The 10,830-nt window shown below is 39.6% G+C and overlaps 1 protein-coding gene across 1 annotated transcript; it reads left to right on the top strand.

The window, feature by feature from the left end:
* The first annotated feature begins 1,389 nt into the window (after positions 1–1,389).
* On the top strand, positions 1,390–3,668 carry LOC150063038 (putative sperm motility kinase W). The gene is made up of 2 exons (XM_090333624.1): positions 1,390–3,251; positions 3,519–3,668. The coding sequence occupies exons 1-2, from the start codon at positions 1,390–1,392 to the stop codon at positions 3,520–3,522; spliced, it is 1,866 nt and encodes a 621-aa protein (XP_090189750.1). The 3' UTR covers positions 3,523–3,668.
* The last annotated feature ends 7,162 nt before the right edge of the window (positions 3,669–10,830 follow it).

Below are 10,830 nucleotides of genomic sequence, written 5' to 3'. Positions count from 1 at the left end.
ACCAAAAGAAATGTACTCAATACCTCATGTAATTGTAATTCCTTTGTATATCTCCTCTATAAAAATAAATTCATTATAAACACTTAAAAATTTTTTAAAAGCCTACAATCTCTTCATTCCTAATACCACAGTAGCTATGATTACAGATATAAGCATTAGCAGTCTAAATTTTAATCAATAAAAATATTAAACATTAATCTACATAACCACCTAAGGAAACTTTTACTGTTGTGATTAACTTCAAGAGTATTGTAAGCTAAGGCCTGTAACTCCTCCAGAAGAAGGCTGAGAGGTGAGGATGCCAACTCAAAGGCAACCTGGGCTGGAAAGTCCCTGAGACGATTATCTTCCATTAACCACCAAGAAAATAGAATTTGGGCTGTGACTCAACTGATAGACTACCAGCTTTGAGTATAAAAGATAGTGGATAGTGCCCAGGCCCTAAATGCAAGCCACAGTATAGGCACACACATAAAATAAGTGCCTAATCTGGGCATTGGTGGTTTATACCTGTAATCCTGATTCCTCAGGAGGTTGAGATCTGAGGATTGCAATTCAAAGCCAGGCTGGGCAGAAAAACCCATGAGACTTTTATCTCCAACTGACCCCTAGAAAAATGGAAATGGAGCTGTGGCTCAAAGTGGTAGAACACTAGCTTTTAGCCAAAGAGCAACTCCTGGGGCCAGAGTTCAATTAGTTAATCCGAAACATATGAAAATTAAAAAAAATAAAAGAGAGTTCTGTAATCCAAGAACTGAGAGACTTACTGTGTACAATTCCCTACTGAGCTGGGAAGCCTAGCACCTCTGATATCACAGAAGTCTTTATGAGGTAACAATAGCATATATATGTATATGTATACATGTATATATATGTATATATGCATTGGTTGGTGATGAACCTACAGAGCTAGATTGTTAGGAGGTAGAGCTGGTTTGCTCATTTGTGATTTGACAGGTTTGCAGAATTAATTTGTAGATTTGTCTTTGAATTGTGTACTTTACTTTTCCCCTTTTTGTCTTTCTGTTTTTTTTGTCTTAGTTTTAATTTTTTTTTCCTTTTAACTTTATCTCTTTTACACTAATTTTACTTTTGTACTCTTTTTTTTTTCTTTTTATCTAGATAGCATATTCGGCTTTCATTCTCTTACTGTTCATTGTCTAGTTGCATAGATTTTTGTTGCACTATATTACATAATATTTGCATTTTATTTATTACGTATCCATTTTATCATTCATATGATCACATGTTTATTATATAATTACTGTATAATTATACCTGTATTACGTATCTACATGTTATATTTTTGAATTCTATCTTATTGCATTTATTATACTTCACTGTATTTATAGTTAGTGGTGTATCTAATGTTCCCTGAAGAGCATTGGTATGGTGCTTTCTAGGACGGTCAGTGAGAGTAGTCAGGAGAGTGTCCAAGAAGCCCTGGGGGCCAGTTCCTCGGATGAGGAGCTCCTCCGGGCTCAGTACCGGGTGCTAAGGACCCTCCGTCAGGGGGGATTCTCCCTGGTCAAGCTGGCCAAGCACTTGCTCACCACCACCGTGGTGGCGGTGAAGGTCCTCGACAAGAAGGAGAACCCCTTCTTTACCACCGAAGTGGACATTTTTAAGTCCCTAGACCACCCCAACGTGGTAAAGCTGTTTGAAGTCATAGAAACGGAGCAGCGGCTGTACTTTGTGATGGAGTACCTGGATGGAGGAGACCTGGTGGATCGCCTGCAGGAATCGGGCAGGATGGAGGAGGAAGAGGCCAGGCCTTTGTTTAAGCAGATCATCAGTGCGGTCAAATACTGCCACGACAACCACATAGCCCACCGCGACCTCAAGTTAGAGAATATCTTGTTAGATGGGAAAGGAACAGCTAAATTATGTGACTTCGGGCTTAGTACGCGGTACACCCCGGGGGAGGAGCTGGACCGGGAGTGTGGGACTGTGTCGTTTTGGGCCCCGGAGCTGTTCTTGCACCAGAAATACCAAGGCCCCAAGGTGGACGTTTGGAGCCTCGGCGTGGTCCTGTATTGCATAGTGATGGGCAAGTTGCCCTTTAGAGGGGAGAGCCCCACCTCGTTAAAAAGACGAGTGCTGAGCGGCCGCTTCCCCATCCGAAAAACCTTCTCCCAAGACCTTCGAGGCCTTTTTGCTTTCTTACTGACTGCGAACCCAGAGCAGAGGCCCTCCCTGGAGCAAGTGATGCAGCACCCCTGGTTCAGAAAAACAGAGCCCGCACGCCCCAGCAAGACTGTCTCGAAAGAGCCGGACCTGGCCATTCTCGATATCATGTGTTACCTGGGCTATGATTCTTGGGAGGTGCAGGCAGCCCTGTCGTGCAGGACGTTTAACAGTGCCATGGCAACGTATTTCTTGTTGCTGGAGCAAAAGGACCGAGGGCAAGACCTCACCCACTATATGAGGCTCCAGGTTCGTGGGCCTCCACCATGCCCCTGGCAATCTGACCCACCCTCCGCCTTTACCCGCAAGACAGCCAGTCCTGCTTCTCGCCCTACCACCTGCCTGCCCACCGAACAGCAGAAGCATGGGGGTGACCAGAAAGTCACCATCGCTGTGTGCCACCACTGCCACCTCTGGAACCCCTGCCTATTGGACACAGAAGGAGAGACTCAGGGCCACAAGCCACTCCCTGCTACAGCAACAGCAGGAAGCGCAAGGGGCGCAGAGGGGGAGACAGAGGCGGGCAGCTTGACCGTGCCACCTGGTCCGGCAGCAGCAGTCTCACCCCCCTTTCGTCAACTCAGTGACCTGATCTGCCCGTCCACAGAACAGGAGTTCCAAGGGGGTCGGGGTGATTCTCTCCCAAGTATACTTTACAACACATGGACATGGGGGATAGATGGGGAGATGCAGAGCAGCCTAGGTGGGAAAGCTTCAGAAAGAGAGGAGGGGAAGATCCACAAACTGACCTCAGGCCAAGCCACAGCTGAAAACATCTCAAGGAACAGAAAGGAGGAGGAGAAGGAAGAAGAGGAGGAAGAGGAGAAGGAGGAAGAAGGCAAGTTGTCCCCAAGCCCAGGAGCAGCAGGAAGAGCCTTCCAGTGTGCAAAGAGTGAGATGGAGGGCAGCACACCATTTCCCCTGGGTCCAGCAGCTGCTGAAGCCTCCATCCCACCTTCTCAGCTCACTGATCTCACCAGATCGCCAACAAATGACCAAGTCAGGGGCTGGAAAAAGCTGAAAAAGAGAATTGGAAAATGCTTACGACTCTGTTGCATGCCTCGGTAAGAGACCCTCCCAAAGAAGGAGGTTCCTCCATGAGTGGAGAAAGCACTGACCACCTCTGCACAGGGAGGTGGCCACTGAACTGTGCTCTGTGCTTTATCTATGCTCCAAGGAAATCCTTGCAGCTGGTCAAGCATGGGAGGGAGGTGGGGAGGTGAGAAGAGAGAGGGAGGACACAGAAGGGTGTCTAAAGGGGTAGAGTTTGAGAAAGAAGGGACTGTGAACTGTCAGGTGGGTGATTTGTTGCCTGGGTTTTCTTCTTACAGCTGAAGTGGGGAGGGAGAAAAGACATCACCATGGTAAGCTGCCTTGAAGACATCCATGCAGCCTGGACACCAGGATCCCTTCTCGTTCCTAATCGGAACAAGCTATATGAACTTCTGGACTTTTTTTTGCATTGTAGATGGTTCTTAATAAAGTGCCTATTGTTTTTCACCAAACAATAAATTGATATTCTTGGAATATTCTTGATTTTCACCATGAGTACTGATGTTTGAGTGGGAATTCAAGAGTGTAATCGACACTAATTGGTAGCTCTTGCCTGTAATATAATTGTTTAGAGAACTGAGTCCTTGAGGATTGCCATTCAAAGAGAATCAGAAGTCCTTTTAATATTATCAGCATACAGGAGGGAAGGGAGGAGGAGCTCAAGTAGTAGATGGTGAACCTATTAAGTACTGCAAGTGCAAGGTCTCTGCTTAACTCTCCACTATCTCCAAAGTGCAGCTGTGTTCAAGTGGAAGAACTCTTAGCCTGGAGCAACAATTTCCCAGGGACAGCACCTGGGCTCTGAGTTTAAACCCCAGGAAAAACAGGCACCCAGAAAAAATGTTAGCATACAGGAGGACACAAAACATGTCTGAAGAAGATAGCTAGATTACCAAACAAACAATTTTGAGGTGTTGATTTCAAAATTCTGATACTAGTAAAAGCATCAAATAGTTATGTCTTTTTAAATCCAGTCGTCGTATATTACCTACACACCTTACCATTACCTGGATATGTTTAGAAATAAGACCTGGATATTAGGCAAATATGCCTAACTCTCACGGGGATTTAGTAATACCACACTGAAGTTCAGTGAGAGGAATGGATTTCTAAATACACTCACAATTGTAGTTTCAGCCCGATAACTATTGTTTTAACTACTGGCATCTTTTATATAAGAGAGAACTTATAAGTCTTCATAATTTCAGGAATTTCAGCAGGGCTAAGAAAGAGTTAAAAGTAGCGTCAAATCACAGTACAGCCCAGTGCTGGTGGCTTAGACTGCAATCCTAACTTCTCAAGAGTCCTATCGGAGCCAAGCAATCTAATGAGACTCTCATCTCCAATTAACCTGAGGATATGGCAGTGGAGTTTATGTAGTTAGTGCAAATGTGCAAAACCTCTAGCACTGAGTTACCCCCTCAGCTGTCTATTTTAACTAAGCTTCTCAGAAAACTGCTTTGGGGAAATTTCCATTAAAAATATAGAGCAGGAAATATATATATATATATATATGTGTATATATATATATATATATATATATAGAGAGAGAGAGAGAGAGAGAGAGAGAGAGAGAGAGAGAGAGATGAAAATCTTTTGCAAAAATAAAGTGATACCAGATATTGTTGTGACCCCAGTGATATGCAAAGTCAGGGTGGATGTCAGACCATCTAGAACCAAACTGTGTTCTGGCTTAGGCCAGGTGGTTCCAGCTTACAGTTCTGTAATACACTTTAGCTTCTAAAATTTAAGGTGATTTTCTCTATTTCTTAGAAGAATGACGTTAGGATTTCAGTGGGTATTGCATTCAATTTGTAGATTACCTTTGGCCATGTTTTCATTGTCCGAATATTAACTCTGTCAAAAAAGAAACGTGTGAATTCCATCTTCTGATATCTAATTTCTTTCTACAGATTTTTTTTATAGATTTCATTGTAGGAGTCTTTTACCACCTTGGCTAGTTTGGGTTTTTTTTTTTTTTTTGGCAATGCAAATGACACTTTCTCCTTTTCCCTCTGTGTCTGCACACTGTAGGTATACAGAAAAATGACTTTTTGAGAGAGAATGATTTTACATTTTGCTTCATTAAATACCTTTGAATTTTTATGGTCCTATGTATAACATATCATCTGTGAAGACTGATAGTTTGACTCCTACTTTTTTTTTTATTTGGATCACTTCTCTCTCTTGCCTTTTTTGCTTTGGCTAGAAATTCCAATAGTAAACAGAGGAGTAGAGAGAGTGAGAATCCTTGGTCAGGAGTTTAGTCTAGTGGTAGAGTGCTTGCACAAAGACCTGGGTTCAATTCCTTGGTACCACACACATTAGAAAAAGCTGGAAGTGGTGTTGTGGCTCAAGTGATAAAATACTAGCTTCAAGAAAAGCCCAAGGATGGTGCTCAGGCCCTGAGTTCAAGCCTCCTAACTGGCAGAAAAAATGACAAGGAAAGAAATAAGAAAGAGTGTGTGTATCCTTGTCTTATTCTTAATTTTAGATTAAAGAATTTCCTTTTTTCCTATTTAGAATAATGACTGTAGGTTTTTCATAGACAGCCTTTATTATGTTAAGATATAATCCTCCTATTATTAGTTTTCTTGGAGCTTTAGCATTAAATGCTGGTAAGTTAGTACTTCAGCTATGCCACCAGTTGAATTATTTGCTGGTTAATTGGATATAACGGTTTCCTGGTCACTAAACTGCTGCCTGGTGATGGGAAGCTGGTTAGAAAGTATTTTATTGATGTTTTCATCTATGTTCATCAAAACAATTGGTCTATAATCTAAGTTACTGTTGTTGTTTTTGAGTTTCTGTATGGTTTTTGAGTGAACTGTAATGCTGCCATCATAGATTAAGTTTGGTGATGATCTCTCAATTTCTATTTCATTAAAAAGTTTGAGGACCTTGATACAAAAGGCCATATAGTAGGACGCTAAATGAAAGGATCTCTAGGATATAGAAACATAAGCCATATAATGAATGATTGTTGTTCTTAAGGTACTATGTTATCTCTCATCTCATTTGCTGTCCCTTGGTTATCTCATATTGTTACAGTATCTCACTTTGTTACCTGATATATCGGATATATTTGTATTTGGTTATTTGAAATTGGCTAGGGAACGGGGGAAAGCAAGATGAGGGGTAGGGGTGGGGGGGAGAGAAATGGGGACCAAGACATGTGAAAGGGTATCAATGTATGGGAATTAATGCACCATATATCCAGCAAATATCATGTAACCCTTCTATTAATTACAATAAAAAATATATGAAAAAATTTAAAAAAATAAAAAGATTTTAAAAAGTTTGAGGAATATTAGTGTTTTTGTTTTTGTTGTTTGCCAGTCTTGGAGCTTGAACTCATGGCCTGAGCCTCTATCAGCAGAAAACTCACCAGGTTCTGGCTTTTCTTTCTCGGAAGATTCTTTTTTTTAATGTCAGGGTAATAGATAGAAGGGTTACAGTTACATTCTTCAGGTAGTGGGTGCATTACTTCTTGAATACTGATACTCTTTCTCATGTTTTGTCCCCTCTTCCCCCCTCCCAATCATCTTGTTTTTCCCCCTTCCCTTCTCAATTCAAATTAACGTATACACAATACACTAAGTAGCACAGATAACATAAGATTAACCATGCCTTGGAAGATTCTTATGTCAATTCAATCTCATTACTTGTTATAGTCCTGGTTAAACAATTCTTATCTTTTTGGCTTAACTTTGGCAGTTCGAGGCTATCTAGGTATGGATGGATTTCTACTAAAATTTCCAGTTCGTTTGAGTATAAGATTGCAAAGTATTCCTGAATTATACCCTCAAATTCACTCAAAACCTTGTGATGTTCACAACTTTGTCCCCCATTTATTTTGGTCTCTTCTTTCGATGAGATTGTCTAAGGATTTACCAATTTTCTTTTCACACACACAGACACATGCATGTGCACGTGTATTTCTTTCTACTTCATTAATCATTGCCCTGATTTTTATTGTATGTGAAAGATTTGGTCCCCATGGGCCGGGAGTTTGGCCTAGTGGTTAAAGTGCTTGCCTAGCATGCATGAGGACCCGGGTTCAATTCCTCAGTACCACATACATAGAAAAAAAGCCAGAAGTGGTGCTGAGGCTCAAGTGGTAGAGCTCTAGCCTTGAGAAAGTCCAAGGACAGTGCTCAGGCCCTGAGCTGAAGCCCAGGACTGTCAAAAAAAAAAAAAAAAAAGATTTGGTCCCAGAGTAGTGCAATTGGAAGATGTGTGTGAATTTTAGGAGGAGGGCTTAGGAGGAAGTCATCGGAAGTGTTCCCAAGAAGAGTGTGAGATCCTGGATTTTTCTGTGGAGTAATTAAATTGCCTACATATTTCTTGCCTTTGCCATCTGAAATGTCCACCAGAGGCCTAAAGCTGTGCATCTAACTGATCTTGAACTGGTACCTCCAAAAACTTCGAGGCAAAATAAATTTGTTCTCTGTATAAGTTCATCATCCAATCTCATTATGGTGGTGGAAAGCTGTACTATACTTGCTCCATATCCTGTATGGGAAAGCACTTTTCACTGCTACTTTCTACATTCTTAAATCATTTATTCCTCAGGTGCAATTATCTCTTCACAGCATTATTTCTCCAATCAGGACATAATCCTTCTCCTTCCAAGTTTATTTCTCAACAGATACTGTAAACACACACATATTATCATATGCACAGATACATGCATACATAACCTATGTGTGCATGCCATGGAGAAATGCAGAAATCACTCCAACTTTTGACAAATATAAATTTGTATCTTTTTATAAACAATACACAGATTTTGAAAACAATTTTATACTACAGTGACTAATATAATCTTCCCCTGTGCCCTTACCATATGGTTCTTTTTTGATATTTGTTTCTTTTCCACATAGATATGTCTAGAGACACATGGATTCAAGGGAATTAAGGCATACACATTCACGTATACAAGCACCTCATAGTTTTGTCTCATTGATCAGCCTCTTTGAGCTTCTAGTCAATAATTCATTAATTATTAAATACAGTAGGAATCATAAGAAAAACAAAACCCAGTATGCAATATGTCAGACTCCTCATCACACCCAAGCATCTTATTTCAGACAGCAACACAGGAAAATAATTACTGTTTTTATTTGAATAAAAACCCAATTTAGGGTAAAGTTTAACTCCTCTATGCATTTTTTTTGCTTGGTAAAACTAAAATAAAAATATGTAGCATATTGTGTTTAGAGGTAAATGCTTGGAGGAACCATTGTTTTTAATTGTTGCTTATTTTGCTTATATTGTTTAATTATGTTGCATATATTGACCATAAATTCCCTTCAATTCATTCTAACTTAAGCTATTTAAAGAAATATAGAGAAACAGATATGAGCTTGTCATGTTCCTTTCTTATGGTGTAGTGCCCTTCAATGAGCCAATATCCTTGAACTATCAGAATCTCCAAAGTACTAGATGTCCTCGATTTCTGAAAATTGGTATACTGATAGAAAAATTTATTCATATTAAGTTCTCTTCTACAGGACAAAAACACAGCCTTGACATAAGAGTATTGCTATAATTTAAGAGGCTTATATTCTTCAAATCATTGTTTAAAAGGTCATTCTTTATCTTTCTTCTTTGCTTTATCCTATCAACTTGATGAAACCAAGAATGACAAGATACAGGGAAAATCTGCATCTCAAGCCATGATTTTTATTCTCAAAAACTAATCTATTTTTATTAGCTGCTGAGAACCAGTAACTAATTTTTACACAAAATTATACATTCATGAAAAAACTGTGAATGAATGTATTGCTAGTTAAAAGAATGTAAGTTAAGTGATGGTGTAAGCTGCCACCTAGAGTTGAGACTTGAATTTAGTTCAATGTATAATACAAAACTGATTTTGTCGGTCTAGAATTTTTAAATATATTTAACACACACACAGAAGTATTTACTATAGAATTTGTCCTTTCCCTACGTTCCATATGTCTATAAATTTGGAAGTCATACTGTAACAGGGTATTAAATCTTTTTAATAAGGAAACATTTCATAAGAAAATATGACTATTGGAACTAAGATGTTCTTATTTATTGAGTATAAAGTCAATGTTTGAGAATAATCTTCAATTTATTAACATATGCAAATGTTCAAAAACAAAATATTGAATTATTTGGAATATTTTACGTTAAGAATTCTTTGACCCAAAACTATTTGTAATCATAATCTGTTTTTCTGCCCCACTTATATTCTTCCTAGGGCCCAGAGGCTTCTACTGCATTGTAGGAGTGATCAAAATCTGGAAAAAAGATTCAGATTTTAAAGTTATTTTTTCTGAAGTCTGAAAAGTTGGTATTTTACTTTATTAGATTGTTCTAAAGTTATATCTCAACTGAAATTAATACAGCAACCATAATGCAGCCTAAGCTTACTAAATTTATAGCCTTTGTCTACCAACTTTAGATGTGGGAAGGATTTCTACATCTAACCATCTGTACAAAGCAAGGATCAACCTTAACTCTTTGTGTGTCATCTTGGATTTGCACCTTTCTAAGCTGAGTTGAGATTATTTACAAACTGAGAACTGAGAAGTGAGCTATTTTCAATATTTTACCTAAAAATAAAATCTTACATTGTTTACTTGTTACTTTTTTTTGAGAAAGTAAGGATTTTTATTGTCAGTACAAGTGATATAACAAAGACACAAATAAATTAATTTTTCTGACAATTTTAGACCCCAGGGCTTCTCTATGAGGGGAACTCTTCTGTAAACAAAATACCACCCAAAACACAACAAGAATCTGAGCCGGTGATGACCACAGCAAGGAGAAATAGAGGATGTGTTTTCCCACAGAGTATGAGGCTCGTTTTGGTGGGAAAATGAAAAAAGAATTGCCTCTCCACATTTTCTAAAAAGTTTTATGCCCCTAGCTTAGAAAAAGAAAATCAAAATGAGGTCATACTAATTGCACATCTACTCAAAGTACACAATACCCTGGTTACTGTCTAGCATACCCCCCCCCACACACACAAACACAGAACCAGCATCCATTTATCAACATCAACATAGTACTAGCACTCTAGTTTCTCCCTCAGTTATCCACCAAATGGCATCCGACTGATTCCACTTTAAAGTGACACAGAAGCAGGAGGAGCAGGCTGTAGTTTTGTCATGATTCACTGGGGTTGATTAAGAAAAGAAAAGGTGCCTCTAGCTCCAGCCTAGAAAGAAGGGGGACCCTGCCAAGGTCTGCCTGTTTACTGTCCCAGTTTCAAACAAGACCCCCCGCCCCTAACAAATCAGGCACTCATGGACACACTGCTGGTTGTGTTGATTACAGGGAAAGATTCGAGAAGTGGGTTCAGGAGTTCCTAAACATCATTTACCTAGTGAGACAGGGTCAAATCTATTGTCAGTGATACAAAAAAACAACCCACATCATGAGATCCTCAAACATCTCCTCTGCTGACAGCTAACTTGCATCGGTACTGAGTCACTTTTCTAGCCTAGGACAAAGTGGCACTACTCTTTGCTCATAAAAAAAAAAAGAAAAGAACAGAAATTACTGCCTGTGTCTAGCTCCAGACTCAGCTGAGCAGGTGGGGTAGGAAAA

This window comes from Megascapheus bottae, chromosome 5 (assembly GCF_031878675.1).
Source record: "Megascapheus bottae isolate mThoBot1 chromosome 5, mThoBot2.hap1, whole genome shotgun sequence".
Taxonomy (NCBI): Eukaryota; Metazoa; Chordata; class Mammalia; order Rodentia; family Geomyidae; genus Megascapheus; species Megascapheus bottae.
The sequence above is the reverse complement of the archived record's forward strand: the minus strand, read 5'-3'. Positions and strand labels throughout refer to the sequence as shown.

Excerpts from the sequence above, each read along its gene's own strand:
- LOC150063038 (XM_090333624.1), top strand. The coding sequence starts at position 1,390 with ATGGTGCTTTCTAGGACGGTCAGTGAGAGTAGTCAGGAGAGTGTCCAA.